Source organism: Siphateles boraxobius, unplaced genomic scaffold (genome assembly GCF_051911475.1).
Source record: "Siphateles boraxobius isolate OS27281-9 unplaced genomic scaffold, OSU_SipBor_1 65, whole genome shotgun sequence".
Classification (NCBI taxonomy): Eukaryota; Metazoa; Chordata; class Actinopteri; order Cypriniformes; family Leuciscidae; genus Siphateles; species Siphateles boraxobius.
The window spans coordinates 21085740-21102266 of record NW_027509192.1 but is presented as its reverse complement, the minus strand read 5'-3'; the positions used below and the strand labels follow the sequence as shown (position 1 = coordinate 21102266).

At 40.7% G+C, this 16527-nt stretch overlaps 1 protein-coding gene across 2 annotated transcripts in view; it reads right to left on the bottom strand.

Annotated features, from left to right (window-relative positions):
• Positions 1-16527, bottom strand: part of ano3 (anoctamin 3) — a 222781-nt gene that overhangs the window by 54051 nt on the left and 152203 nt on the right. For both annotated transcript variants that reach the window (XM_077211435.1, XM_077211436.1), the window contains exons 19-20: positions 14311-14368; positions 13797-13894 (exon numbers count right to left, since the gene is read on the bottom strand). In XM_077211435.1, coding sequence (XP_077067550.1) covers positions 13797-13894; positions 14311-14368 — 156 coding nt within the window. The remainder of the gene's footprint in view (positions 1-13796; positions 13895-14310; positions 14369-16527) is intronic.

Below are 16527 nucleotides of genomic sequence, written 5' to 3'. Positions count from 1 at the left end.
GACACTGCTGGGAAAAGTAGCTATAGAAACCGTCCCTCTGACACAGAGCGCTTCAGGTTTCTATAGCAGATATTTCCTTGTTCCCAAAAAGGATGACGGTCTCAGACCCATCCTAGATCTCAGACGCTTGAACAGAGCCCTCTTGCGGAGGTCGTTCAAAATGCTCACGCCCAGACAAATCCTCGCACTAATTCGCCCGAGGGACTGGTTTATTTCGTTGGATCTGAAGGATGCCTATTTCAGATTCAAATATGAAATCTATATTTCCCCATCACAGGCCTTTCTTACAATTTGCCTTTGAGGGCCAGAACTATCAGTACACCGCCCTGCCGTTCGGTCTGTCTCTAGCACCTCGTACATTCACGAAGTGCATGGACTTCAGCAGTGCTTCGGCAGGGTCTGCTCTTTATGCGACCCCTCCAGCGCTGGCTGAAAGTGCGGGTCCCGCTTCGATCGTGGACCTCGGGCCATTTTCGCCTCAAGGTGAACCAGAGCTGTGTTACAGCACTGGAACCCTGGAAGGAGGCAGACTGGTACCAGTCAGGCGTGGATCTGGGAACGATCTCAAAACGAAAAGTAATCTCGACAGACGCCTCCAACTCAGGTTGGGGCGCCCTCTAAGAGGGCAGGCCGGACTTCGGCCTGTGGGCAGCCCAGGAAGGGCGCTTACACATAGACTGTCTGGAGATGAAAGCGGTCGAGAATGCGCTGGGGCACTTTCTCCCCTTCTCAAAGGGCCACAATGTCGTAGTCCACACAGACAACATGGCGGTAGTGTCATACATAAACCGCCAGGGCGGTCTCAGATCTAGAAACCTCACGCACTGGCAGAACGCCTCCTCGTGTGGTCTCAGCTCCTGTGTGCTGATCTCCTGGTGAAAGTGCTAAATACAATTACACAAGCTAGGGCGCCCTCTACTAGACGGCTCTATGCTTCTAATTGGTCAGTATTTTCCAGCTGGTGTTCAGCTCGAAACCTAGACCCAGAACGCTGCGGTGTTACGGAGATCCTCTCCTTCCTACAAGAGCTTCTGGATGAGGGCAGGTCCCTCTCCACCCTCAAAGTGTATGTTGCAGCCATCGTAGCGTTTTGAAACCCTTGCATGGCCAGTCAGTGGGAAGGAATGATCTTATCATCCGTTTCCTTAGAGGTGCTAGGAGATTAAACCCTCCTCGACCCTCTCTGGTTCCGATCTGGGACCTCTCCACGGTCCTGGACGCTATGAGGGGCGGTCCCTTCGAACCGCTGCAGTTAGTGAACCTGCGGTTTCTATCTGTTAAAACCGCTTTCCTCATGGCTCTCGCTTCAGTCAAGCGGGTGGGTGACGTTAATCTCCTCTGCCCGGTCAGGGTGTTGAGGATATACGTCGAGCGGTCTGCTGCGTTCAGGCAGTCAGAAAAGCTATTTGTTTCGTTCGGTGGCCGTACCAAAGGGCTAGCCACCTCGAAACAGAGTCTTTCCAGGTGGATAGTTGAAGCTATCGCGCTGGCTTATAGGTCTAAGGGCCTTCAATGCCCCTTAAGCATCAGAGCCCATTCGACCAGAGGCGTGGCCTCTTCATGGGCCTGGTCCAGTGGGGTTTCACTCCAGGATACAGTATTTGTATGGCGGCAGGCTGGGCCTCCCCGTCTACATTTATAAGGTTTTACAACCTGGAAGTTCCTGCGCTGCAGGCTAAGCTATTTTCTGTCTAATGCCTGACTGACAGGCTATAATAGTCAGTTGCAATACAGTTCAGGCCGACTTAGGCCCTCCTGTCTGTGATTATGTGCTAAGCACTTGTTCCTATAACTATAGGATTATGATATATTTTAGGCCCACAAATCGTTGGTCTGAATATCACTCACTAGTATGATTCACCAGGTGCACACCCTTGGGGCCATGTGTGGGCACTTCAGCATGCACAGCGTTTTACATTGGGTTCCCATAACGTAAGCTAGCTTACGCAACACGAGAGTACTCGTGTAAGAGAACGACACTCAGTTACTAACGTAACCTCGGTTCTCTCTAGATGAGGGAACGAGTGTTGCGTAACCCTGCCGTGCTTGTGCTACGTTCTGGTTTCGTTTCAGTGTGAAAAACCAAAGAACATCCTATCTGGACTCGGCTTATATAGACATAAGCCATGCCCATTCTGGAGGGACGTAAGCTAGCTTACGCAACACTCGTTCCCTCATCTAGAGAGAACCGAGGTTACGTTAGTAACCGAGTGTCGTTTTATCCTTATATTTTATTTTGTCATTATTCAATTGAACTCACTGCCTTTTTTAATTACCTAACTGCATTCAGATTACCCTGTTTAAATGCTGCATGTTTTATGTGCAGAAGGTCTTTTGTTTGGTTTGAGACCCATTATTTTGAAAATCTATAACAGCTTTGTTAAGGATAATCATATCTTTACGAAGGGCACACAATCAAACACCACTTATGTAAGTTCATCAATCTTTTATGACGCAGCTTGGAAAACAGTCCAGTTCGTTCAGTCAAAATAGCCGGATAAGGCCAATGAGCTTTCCTCTGAACAAACCTGCAATTTCCTTTCCTGCGTCTTCTCCCTCCGTAACACAGACTTATAAACATGGAGAAGGTGCACCACATTGTGATCTGAAAAGCCAATAGGAGGGCTTTCATTGCTTCCTTAATAGATCCATTACATAGGTCGAAAGTCTTATGTCTTGTATGGCAGTTGACATACTAATAAAAATCACAGTCTTCTCAAAACTGCAATTATTAAAATCCCAGAGAAACAAGTTCGGAGCATCTCAAGAGACCAATCTCAAATTTGATAAAACTTTACACACAATTCCAGTGGCAATTATGCTGTTTGCTTTCACTTGAATATAAACAACTGTTATACAAATCCGAAATTCCCTCGGTAGGTAAAAGGGTTTTAACGACACAGACAACAGTTCGATATCTGGGGAGCATATTCTTTCTCTTACTGTGTTGTTTTTGCACCACCTTCGGTTGATGCACAGACAGACTCCCCCACCCTGATTTTCCCCCGTTGCTTCACTGCCCCTGATCTAGGCAAAGAGGCGAACCAAACCCTTCTAACGCCAGTGAGTAATCCAAATCTTGAGGAGTGAGCCATGTCTTAGTCAATGCCAGCTAGCAAGCATTCTTGTACTCTCGAATATGGGAAATATTTGCCTGTAGTTCATCAACCTTATTCCTCAGTGATTGGACGGTTGCCAGTAATATAGTTGTAAGAGGGATACGATTTCTTTTAAGTAGATCTTCACCCACACACATACTCCTTTCCTTCCCTGCTTCCTACTCCATGGCTCCTTCAAAGGCCTCTCCTCTGCAAAACCTTTTGCTTGGTTCCAAGTCTTTGTATCCGTGTCTGCTCGAGCCAACATACTGTACAACCGAAAGAGTCATCCACCTGAATGTCCAGACCATGATAACGCCATTTTAGCCCGGATAAAAACACCCAGGATTAAGTCTGTTTGTTTTGTCATGGGACTGGTGACACATAATTCCACTGATGAAAATCACCCAGATGGTCAAGTGAAGTAAATCCATTCTGTCCGTGACCTGACCATGCGTGCCAAGGAAACTGCACTCGCAGGTGTAAATAAGTGTAAAATAAATTGATAAAAACTAAAAGGAAAAACTTTAACAAAATTTACATCGAGCGGCACATGCAACAAACCACCTTCTGCCAGTCGCCATGTAAGGCCGTCTAACTCGATCCAATGGCGGTATTCGAATTAGCAGTGAAGGTCTCTGCGTGTTACTGTCTTTTCTCGTGGCAAAGTATTTTTGGTTAAATGCAATACATTTTCTCATATATATTAACTCGTTATTTCATCTGACTCCATAAATGAAAAGGGTTTTAATGATATCTGTGCATCATTAAATGTGAGCGAATGTTTTACTATTCTATTTAAACTCTTGAATGAAAATAATGTCAAATTCAATTAGAATAATCAAATATCACAATTTAATATGTCAGGTAAATGTATCATTACAATTTCATAACCAATTCAAAGATAATCAATGCAAAACATCAAATGCTCTAGAATAAAGAGGAACAAGTTTACCCGACAAGAAATGCGTGAGGCTGAGAGTCTCGCAACTCTCAGCCTCACGGGCCGATCTCAAATATAGAAAAGGCCCCGCGCTCTCGCTGCGTTTCATTATATACCCAGACCTCATTTCAAATCTAAAAATCATCCACAGTGGAAATTTACCTGTAAGTCACCATTTGCTAGCAGTGGAAAATTAGCATTCAGTCAAATGGTCAGAAGGTGTTAACTCAAAGACACACCCTCCATTGTGGAAGATGTTTCTAAACTTCCTAAGAACTTTATTACCTTTTGGTTTACTTCTTTGGGAATGAGACATTTGTACCAGTTGCACCGAGACATTTAAAATAATACCAAACAGGTATAAAACTCGATGATAATCATTCACATTAAACCATTTAGATTCTTGTGTGAGTTTGGGAGATCTCTGCCAGGATGAAGAATGGGGGAGAGAAATGTAGATTAGGATGAGGGAGGTGAGACCTTCGTCTCAATAGTGCATGAGGGGGAGTTCAAATGTTAATTTCCTTTGTTTTCTTAGAGAGTGCCCCTCTCTTAAAGTCCTTCCAGTTTTTTTCCAGTCTTACAGCCACTAGAGCAGCGCCCAGTTACACAGTATTTATAGCGATTGGCTCTGGAAAATGGAATTCCCATGAATACAGATGCATCTATTTAGCTTACTTCCAGGGTTACTGTGTCAGGCAAACAGCTGCCATTGAGAGGAACAAGAATGCTCTCGTTTGGCAGTTTACCTCCTTTCAGCTGTCGGTCAGACATTATCTTCCTGTCTAAATGGGTGATTCATTTCTAGAATAAGCCACAGTGTTGGCCAGACTTTTCACCAGGGGTGTTTTCTCCGAGGAGACTTGGGAGGCAGTGCTTCCTCCAAAACCGGATGGCTGTTTTACCATAAATTTTTTGTAAAAATTGTATAGGGTTGCTAACGACCCGAGGTTTGTAACAGTGTAAGTGTATGTATTTTCTTCACAACAATAATTGAATATTTCATGACTGAATAAATGCAATTCACCTTTATGCACAATGATGAAGTGACGTTTCACTCATAGTTACCACAGGCAGAAAACAAAATGATAGGAAGTATCATCAGCAAAACTTGAAATTGCTCAGCGATTTACTGTAGAGCAAGTACTGAATGCAATCAAATATTAGTGTCACTGTCACTTGATGGTCACTTGATGATCTAGTGAAAAAGCTGCCAGCGATCAAATATATTGATTTTGAAGATGTTGAATATGATAGTTTTGTTTGAGATGGCGAATATGAGCCAGATGCTGAACGTACTGGGAAATAAGCTCTGACAAGACAAGTGATGATGGTATAAAACATCTGCTCAAACTGAACCCTTCCAAGCTCTAAAGGGTAACTATCAAGGACAGGGTATCTGCACACTTTTTAAAGTCAAATTTAAGGCTTTTTAAGACCTTTTTAAGACCTGAAGAAATCAAAATTAATACCTTACATTAGGGGTGCGCAATATTGACAAAAATATGTCTCAATATTATCTAAGTTTTGTTGATAATAATTAGATGATATTGTACTGATTGTGTTTTTGTACTGGTACCATGGCTGGTTTAGGCCTGTTGTCGACAGCAGACTCACGAAGATATTCATATTTTTCATATTCTATGCAGTGGTCAGTTCACAGCAGTGACAGAAATTAACATTTTTTATTAACGGGCAATATTTGCAACCTTAAATTGAGTTCCAGGGGCATTTTCACCTATTATGGACTTTTTTTTTTAACTTAGAGGTATGCATCACATTTTATGTCAAATTCTAACATTCAAATTAAATTATATTAGAATAATAACACAATACCACTGTTACCAGTTAAATTAAATCATTAAATCAAAATCCATCTTTGCAGTGCAGAGGAAACACAGAAGCAGCATCAGAACTGGCATTAATATATATTACACTCCATTTACAATTGCATAAATAAAGCTATGAAATTTTCAATTCTTTCAATTCTTCAATTGTTAATTCAATATTTAAATATGAACTGATTTCTAATTGCAACATTTTAATTAAAGGGTACTTTAAATGTGAAACTAAAACCGCCAGTAGGCGGCGGCAAGTCACTGTCTCAGGGAGTCATTCATTCAACCGATTTGTTCAAACGGCTGATTCATTCAGGAAGTGCAAGTGATTGTTTATTGAATCGTTAAAATGATTCGTTCAAAACGCGGATTTCAGCCAAGATATCATCACTGTTGTTGCATTGAGACTGCTACGGTTTCATTTTGAAATTCTCGTCAGCGAAATAAAGGGAAAACTAACAATATTGACAATATTGTTTATAAAATGTAACTCACAATGTTCAATTAACTGTTATATAAAATAAATATCATATTTGCTATTGTGCACGGGAAAACAGCCCTCTTGCTGATGTAATATTGTACGATAACAACATATATATAAAATACAAAAACGTCATACATCTATTAGGGAACACATACCTATAACTGCACTGACACATCACGCAGTGAAAGCAAGCATGAAAGACAAATGCGATGTCAGCTCGCATTGCGCCCTCGTACATAGTTAAAGTAAAACAATTACTACAATATCATAATAGACAATACACATTGCACACCACTACGCACATGAAGAATGAACTTACAATTGAACTGAAATTAACCGGCTTTCTTCTCCTCTCCTGCTGTTTCGCTTGCAGGAGACAGACGTAATGCTGGCGCGAATGTGACGCGAAATGTCACGTGAACGAGCAAATCCACAAAGAAAGAATAATAAATAAAAAAGTACGCTAATTAGATAGTTTTAATTTGGAAATCATTTAGATATGTCTAAGTCAAATTGCCATCGAAAAGAAGACCTAAGTAAAAATAAGACTTTTTATGGCCTTAAATTTTTAAAATCTAATTTAAGACTTTTTAAGGACACCCTGCAAGGAATACAGACTCAGGAAAACGGTGAGTAAAATGATGAAACAGTTTATTAACCAACAGGATGAAATGAGATGGCAAATGTTGCAAATCACAACAACCAGAGTGGATGAGGAATTAAACAGTCCAAACAGGTAAGTTGCAGCACACACACCTTGATGGTCGCTGAAGATGATGATAATAATAATGTTTCTTATCTTTGAGGAGCTGAACAGCCAGTAATTGGGACAACATATTGTCTCCATTACTGAGGTGCCGTTAGCTCAGGAGACCAGGCAGGTGCCGGCAGCTCAGGAGGCCATGGGGGCACTGGCGTTTCAGGAAGCCAAGGAGGATTGGCCATCGTGGCCTTGCCAAAGAAGCCAGGCTCGGCCACTATGCCGTGGATGTATACAGGTGCTTCTCAAAAAATTATCAGATTGTGATAAAGTTCATTATTTTCCATAATGTAAGGATAAAAATTTAACTTCCATATATTTTAGATTAATTGCACACCAACTGAAATATTTCAGGTCTTTTATTGTTTTAATACTGATGATTTTGGCATACAGCTCATGAAAACCCAAAATTCCTGTCTCAAAAAATTAGCATATCATGAAAAGGGTCTCTAAACGAGCTATTAACCTAATCATCTGAATCAACTAATTAACTCTAAACACCTGCAAAAGATTCCTGAGGCTTTTAAAAACTCCCAGTCTGTTTCATTACTCAAAACCGCAATCATGGGTAAGACTGCCGACCTGACTGCTGTCCAGAAGGCCATCATTGACACCCTCAAGGAAGAGGGTGAGACAGAAAGAAATTTCTGAACAAATAGGCTGTTCCCAGAGTGCTGTATCAAGGCACCTCAGTGGGAAGTCTGTGGGAAGGAAAAAGTGTGGCAAAAAACGCTGCACAACGAGAAGAGGTGACCGGACCCTGAGGAAGATTGTGGAGAAGGACCGATTCCAGACCTTGGGGGACCTGCGGAAGCAGTGGACTGAGTCTGGAGTAGAAACATCCAGAGCCACCGTGCACAGGCGTGTGCAGGAAATGGGCTACAGGTGCCGCATTCCCCAGGTCAAGCCACTTTTGAACCAGAAACAGCGGCAGAAGCGCCTGACCTGGGCTACAGAGAAGCAGCACTGGACTGTTGCTCAGTTTTGCATGTCATTCGGAAATCAAGGTGCCAGAGTCTGGAGGCAGACTGGGGAGAAGGAAATGCCAAAATGCCTGAAGTCCAGTGTCAAGTACCCACAGTCAGTGATGTCTGGGGTGCCATGTCAGCTGCTGGTGTTGGTCCACTGTGTTTTATCAAGGGCAGGGTCCATGCAGCTGGCTATCAGGAGATTTTGGAGCACTTCATGCTTCCATCTGCTGAAAAGCTTTATGGAGATGAAGATTTCATTTTTCAGCACGACCTGGCACCTGCTCACCATGCCAAAACCACTGGTAAATGGTTTACTGACCATGGTATTACTGTGCTCAATTGGCCTGCCAACTCTCCTGACCTGAACCCCTTAGAGAATCTGTGGGATATTCTGAAGAGAAAGTTGAGAGACGCAAGACCCAACACTCTGGATGAGCTTAAGGCCGCTATCGAAGCATCCTGGGCCTCCATAACACCTCAGCAGTGCCACAGGCTGATTGGCTCCATGCCACGCCGCATTGAAGCAGTCATTTCTGCAAAAGGATTCCCGACCAAGTATTGACTATTGAGTGCATAACTGAACATAATTATTTGAAGGTTGACTTTTTTTTTTGTATTAAAAACACTTCTTTTACTGGTCGGATGAAATATGCTAATTTTTTGAGACAGGAATTTTGGGTTTTCATGAGCTGTATGCCAAAATCATCAGTATTAAAACAATAAAAGACCTGAAATATTTCAGTTGGTGTGCAATGAATCTAAAATATATGAAAGTTTAATTTTTATCATTACATTATGGAAAATAATCAACTTTATCACAATATGCTAATTTTTTTAATTTTTAAAATACAGGACCTGTATTTGTCTCACTGGAACGGACTCAGGAACGGATTCGTGAACTTCTCTCTCAATAACGGACTCGGGAACATTACTCACTGGAGAAGACTTGGGAAGATCATTCACTGGAAGCATTGTGACCATTGGAATTGGCAATGCTATGATCCTTGGAGGGGGGTTCTTGGTCTGGGTAAAACTCTCGTACAGAAACAAGGACTGAAGGGGAATTTAGAGTAGACTCACAGGTGAGTAGAGTCTCTTAAGCGGACATGAGAGTTATATCAGGTTCTGATTCAAGCTCATGGATTAGAGTGAGCTCCAATGCAGACTCAAGATCCGTGACAGGCTTGATACTGAACTCTGGGGCTGGAACAGGCTCGATGGAAAAAAGGAGACAGTCCAAACAGGTAAGTTGCACCACACACACCTTGATGATCGTTGAAGATGATGATAATAATGTCTCTTATCTTTGTAGGAGATGAACAGACGATAATGTAGGAGACGGGAATCCAGGGAAGCAGGAACTGAGATGAATGGAGCACAGGAAAACGATACAGGTAAGTAGATGCAGGTTAGAAGCCATTAGCAATACAAACAATCAAAGTTCACAAGGACGAGACCAGACAACCCCTGTGTGTCTGGTGCTGGCTTTTATGGAGAGTTGATAAGCATGATGGAAGACAGGTGTGGTGATTAAGAAGGGTGTACAGGTGATGACCAGGGAGGATTATGGGAAATGGATAGTGTGTCCTCTACAAGCAGGCATGGTGACTGGTGAATGGTGATCCTGACAGAAACAAAATATGCTTTATTTTATTCTTCTGTAATTGTTACTCTAATATTAGTTTTATATTATTGCGACAGGTGAAGATCCATCCGTGTTAGATATATCCAAGTTTTGATTCATGCATTTAAGGTTTAAATATGAAATTTATGACTGCCTTTGTATAGTAATTATTTTGGATTAATTGTAAAACATTATGAGAAAACTTGATGAGAAATACACTTCATTTTAATAAATAGGACAATAATTACACAGTTAATGTAAAAATAAAAAATAGAATTGTTTTGGTTGTTGTTTTCTTGATAATGTAATTAATGTTTGTCAGGAAGCAGACAGACTGGCTAAACCGACCGTCTGCTAGCTGTCTCAGGTTAGTGAGGTCAGATAAATCCCATCATATAGACTGCCAAACCTATTTAAGGGTAAACATTTTATCGATGTACAACACATAAAAAATATATATAATACAGATGAACAAATTATAAAACTCAGGTTGCTGAATATTTGATCCCTTACTTCAAAAGCACTTATTGTTAATGATATGATTGCAGATTATAACCTAGACATGTTGTGTGACAGAATCCTGGCTAAAACAGGGAAATTACGTTACTTTAAATGAGTCCACCCCCCAAGATTACTGTTATAAAAACGAGCCAAGTCTGAAAGGAAAAGGGGGTGGAGTTGCTGTAATCTATAGTAATATCTTCAGAATTACTGAGAAGTCTAGATTTAAATATAATTCTTTTGAAGTGTTGGTGCTTAATGTAACACTATCTAGTGTAAATGATAAAACGTGTTTCACATTTGTACTGGCTACTGTATACAGGCCACCAGGGCACCATACAGACTTTATCAAAGAATTTGCTGATTTTTTATCGGAGATAGTACTGGCAACTCCGTGAACTCTATTGGAGTTAGACAACACGTGTCAGGACCTACTCATTGACATAATCATACTCTAGATCTAATATTATTACATGGAATCAATGTATAAGTTTGATCTGCTTATTTTTCGACTCTCTTAGAAGAAAACAAAGACAACCTAGGTATTTATTTGACGCAGTGGCTAAATTAACTAGAAAGTAAGCTTTTACTACCGAAGTTTCCAAAGAGCATAGAAGTAAGGACTTTATGAACTTCTTTACTTACAAGATTGATAATATTACAGAGAAAATTATAACTATGCTATCTACTATAGTATCACATCAGGCAGTGCATTGTAGTGTCACTGAAGAAAAATGTAATTCATTCGTTGCAATAGGAGAGGAAGAATTGTCTAAACTAGTTAAATCATCTAAATCAACAACATGTATGTTAGATACCTTGTGGTATGTTTGTGGAGTACCAAAAGGCTCAGTACTAGGACTGTTGCTGTTCACTCTGTACATGCTACACTTGGGAGATATCATTAGGAAGCATGGGATTAGTTTTCACTGTTATGCCGATGATACTCAGCTCTGTATCTCTTCGCGTCCCGACGAAACTTGCCATTTCAAGAAATTAACGGAATGCATAGCTGATATAAAAATTTGGATGACTAGTAATTTCCTATTACTTAATTCTGAAAAAAAACAGTTTCTAATTATTGGACCAAAAACCTCTGCACGTACTAACCTAGAACACTGTCTAGAACACTTGATGGCTGCTGTGTCAAGTCTTTGTTGTCGGTTTGGAACCTAAGTGTGCTCTTTGATACCAATCTTTCATTTGAAAGCCATGTTTCTAGCATCTGAAAACCGCATTCTTCCATCTTAAAAATATATCTAAATTAATACATATACTTTCAATAAAAAATGCGGAACAGTTAGTTAATGTGTTCATGACCCCAAGGCTATATTACTTTAATGCTCTTATGGTTGGTTGCCCTGCACGCATAATAAACAAACAACAGCTGGTCCAAAATACAGCAGCTAGAGTTCTTACTAGAACCAGGAAGTATGACCATATTAGCCCAGTTCTGTCAACACTGCATTGACTCCCTATTAAACATTGTGTACATTTTAAATATAGCTGATTACCTACAAAGTACTAAATGGTTTAGCTATCCAGTACTTGAGCGAGCTCTTAACGCATTATAGTCCTTCACGTCTATTGCTATCTCAAAACTCTGGCGAGTTGATAATACCTAGAATATCAAAATCGACTGCCGGCAGTAGATCCTTTTCCTATTTAGCACCTAAACTCTGGAACAGTCTTCATAACATTGTCCGGGAAGCAGAAACTGACACCCTGTCAGTTTAAATCTAAAAACACATCTCTTTAACCTGGCATACACATAGAAAATGATACATTCATGTTATTCAAATCAGTTAAGTGATTATTAGGCTGCATAAATTAGGTCAGCCGGAACTGGGAACACTTCCTATAACACCCAATTTACTCGTTACATACAAGAAGAATGGCATCTACGCTAATGTTAGTCTTTATGCTTATGCCAAGGTTTCAGCTGGATCCAGGCCGTATCCAGATCAGATGGAGGACCTGCTCCTAGACACGACCACAGTGCATCCCTGAAGTGTCAGCAGAGATTGTGTCAACTAGACTCTCCCCTGTGAAGGCCTCATCAGCACGACAGCCATCAGCACTGATCCTCAACAAACCCATCTCCATACCGGCGTGACTCCGATCTTCAACCAGATGAAACCAGATAATATTCTGATTGTTCCAAACCAATCTGACTTCTGATATATAATGCTGCCTGAATCATAATCATACACTGTTCGTTCATTGGCCAGAGGAGAACTGGCCCTCTACTGAGCCTAGGTTCTCCCAACAATTTTTTTTTGTCACCTGATGGAGTTTTGTTTCCTTGCCACTGTCACCTTTATCCACCTTTGTTGCCATTTGCTTGGCTTGCTGGATTGACACTATTATGCAAGAACTGAACTGAGCTGGACAATGACGTCACGGTTTACTCCAGAGCGCTATATAAATAAATGTGACTTGACTTAATGTTTATTGATTTAACTGGAAAAATGTGTCAATATTAAGAATAATTGAAACATGAATTTATATTAAGAAATTATAATAAGTAAATAAAAAACTGTTAGGACTTTGACTCCTCATTTCAGAACACCACTGCATGCCACTGCTTTATACTAATGGTTGAAATTAATTTAACCATTAATTAATTAACATAATTTAACCCCCCCCCAAAAAAAATAAAATAATCTTATATATTATTTTAGATGAGTTCACTTTCGAGAACGGTCACCTCGTATTGCGTAGCTACTGTAATACTCTGTGGGGAAACTCCTTTTCCTCGAAATATTGAAGCAATAATTTAAAACGCAGTGCAGCTGCACAGTGAATACAGCAGAGTGTCTAGCTCGCTCATTAGCTGTGCTGCGACAACTGCACATACAATGGCCGAGCGCCTCAGAAGCGCGACCCAATCAACTGACTTGGCACCGAATACGTCAGAGTGCGCCTAAATCAGAGTGGCCTAAGCCTATAAAGATTGCTAATTTTGGCCAATATATCAGATTTACTCAACTTCAGCGACACTTCACGTCTCTGAGTCCTCACTGAAGCCTTTTTGCCGTCGAATCAAGCCAGATCAGCTAGAGCAAGCCTTGAAAACAGCGAACAGCCCCTTCAACTCACCTGGATGCCGCTCCTCTTCTGTCGCTGCTCTCCTGTGGCCATCCGGCGAGAGAACGCTATATCCTTTTACTGCTGCTGATGTGCTTGCTCTGCGACACTCAGCTTTTGTGAAAGAGCAAGTTTCCGAATTTCCATTCCATTTAATGATCTGCGTTTTAAATTATTGCTTCAATATTTCGTGGAAAAGGAGTTTCCTCACTGCGTATTAGCTACGCAATATTCGTTCCCTTACACTCGGGGAACCGAGGTTACGTTTTTGTGGCATAAGTCAATCTATTGTTTGAGATGACTAAGTTATTTTTATAGGTTAGGTATTTTTAGAATCTACAAAATAAGTCACTGTAAATACTGTAAAATGCATATAAATAAGCAGCAGCTTAAAATTTAGAACACAGAAATGTGGAAGGAAAAAAAAAATCCCAGTTATCGAAACCATTTAACAATTGTGTCAGGTTTTTTATATATATTTACTCACGGGTAGCCCAGCTCCATGAAGTTGTTCCAGATCTGTTTCAACACCATGATCACTCCCATTTGTAGGCACAAGTCGATCAGACAACCACTGGGATGACACTGAGGGGGGAAAAGCATAAACATTTTGATCACTCTTGTGAAAAATAAGCTCAATTTAGCATACTTTTAAAATTAGTACTGATTACGGGAATAATAAACTTTAAAAGAATAAAAGAAATTTAACAAGAGCACTTTTTAAAACTATACTTAAGTCTGTTCAAGCACACTTTTTTTCCCACAAGGATGGTTTTGATTATACTACATGATTTACACAGACAGTACACTTGTGTTACGAGCAACCACAGTTGTTATGTTGAGGCAATTATGAGAAATCTGCACTGAATAATAACCATTTTTATTTAAATCTCATGGAAGTTTCATAACTGAGACAGATATTTGATAGGGGAATGTTGATCATGCTGAAGGGCACTAATAACCAAGTGCGAGAGGACTCATTACAGCCTCATCTCACCCACCTCCTCCATCCTCCACCGGTTAAACAGCTTATTATAATCCCCCGGTCTGCCAGCAAACCTGTGGAATACACACAAACACAATACATGCTCATCACAATAACACAATGTGTGACATATACAAAATTAGCTTTGGAATTCAATTAGCCACTCTTTCGTGGGGAGGCTTTTGTGTTTGCATGTGTGCCATCGCCAATGGTGAAAAATCTAGTTCCTGTATACATTAGGTAAACAGGTAAAACTATTGGACCCACTTTATATTAGGTCTCTGTAATTAGTATGTACTTACATAAAAAAACATACATGTACTGTTGTTGAGGTGTGATACAGGTAAGGTTAGAGACAGGTTTAGTGGTATGAGCAGAGAATGGCTAATAAGGGGAGAATTGGCACTGTCTGGTTACTTCCGGTTTCTGGACTGGCTGCAGTAACACGTCTCTGTCCATGCGGGGGCGCTCGCAGGCGAGTGCAGAATGAATGGGAGTCTATGGGGTTTCACCCCCAGAAATCCACTTTTCTCAGGATGTAATTTTTTGTAAAGTAATTTGAAAGTTGCATTCAAAGGGGGTGGGGGTTCACTTATCTGTTCTAAAAATCCGTTCAAAAATGTGATGACGTCACATAATAGCAGAATGCTAGCGTGTTCCGGCCCACAACGACCTAACCTGTGAGAAATCGAAAGGACATAAGTACTCGTTCATTCGACTTTTGGTCTATAATCTATATTGAACTTGCGGAATCAACAATAAAATCTACGTTGATTCAACGAGGAGCAGGAGAAAGGGATACATTTAGCCGTCTAGTTCCATAGACTCCCATTCATTCTGCACTCGCCCGCGATCACCTCCAGTGGAATTCTAATGGAACTGCAACCAAGATGATATACAACAGGGCTAAATAGGAAGTGCCAAGACTCTCCATAGACGGACTCTGGTATGAGTAGTTTGTTTGTGTGTGTGACATTGCAAAGCACATTGGTCAACTTTTGTTGTTTAAATTGTGTTATATCAGGAGTGCCCATCCTGCTCCTGCCGATCGACTGTCCTGCACAGTTCATCTCCAACCCTAATCAAACACACCTGAAGCAACCAATTAACCCTTTCGCACGTACGATCACACCGGTGTGATCAGTCTTGGCTGGTCCTTGTAGCGTACGATCACACCGGTGTGATTAGAACGGTCAGTGCATCACGTGATCAACTTCTAAATTCAAACGTGCTTTCGCGCGTTGACTGGCGCTGAGCCAGAGACAGACGCACTCAGTGCTGTCATATATCACAACTATTGAGTGTTTTCAACCACATAATGTTTATTTTAGGTTTCAGACACTTAAATACACATAATTACTAGCAAAACAATGATTTTGAGTTTGTAAAAAACACACTGATGTCTATGGAAGCGGCAATAATTCTTCTTCCTTTCCATTATAATAAGACAACACTTTTATCAGATACACATTGTGTAAGTAGCTTTACATTTTATCCTATTCTTCTCCCAGTTCACCGGCCACCTACTTTCATGTATTTCGTGAGAAGTGGAGGAATTGACGTGTAAATCCAACAGATCCGATTCTCTGAACTGTGAAACAAACTAACATGGTGCCGCCCATTGCGCATACAGCTCAACTAACGCGATCGTTATAAAGGTGTTTAAACAACAAAACACTTCCACTTGCACATATTTGACAATCGGAATATCAGTGTTTCATGCTATAGCTAATACATTTGTGTATATTTTTAATAAAAAAGGAAAAATTACATAAAAGCAGATCATCATTCATTCAGCGCTGTGTTGTAGTTGCGCTGTGCCACGTGACAAGCAATGACGCGTCACCATGGAAACATTAAAGTGACAAGTTCTAAATAACGGTCGCCTTGAAAAACTCACGCTGGGGTGTCAGTTAGAATATTTTAAACTTACGTGTGAAAGGGTTAAAGTCTTTAGGATCACTTGAAAATTAAACGCAGGTGTGTTTGATTAGAGCTGGAGATGAACTGTGCAGGAAAGACGATCGGCAGGAGCAGGATTGGGCACCCCTGTGCTATATAAATAAAGTTGCTATTGCTAAGGGTGGGTTAAGGTGAAATGGAAGGGTCAACTGAATCACTGATGCAATTACATTTTTAAAATGTAAGTACAACATAAAAACCTGCTGTAAAAAAAAAAAAGTCTTTCAAGTTGTCAAGTTAAATTCAATGTGTCACTTAAGGCAGGCATACA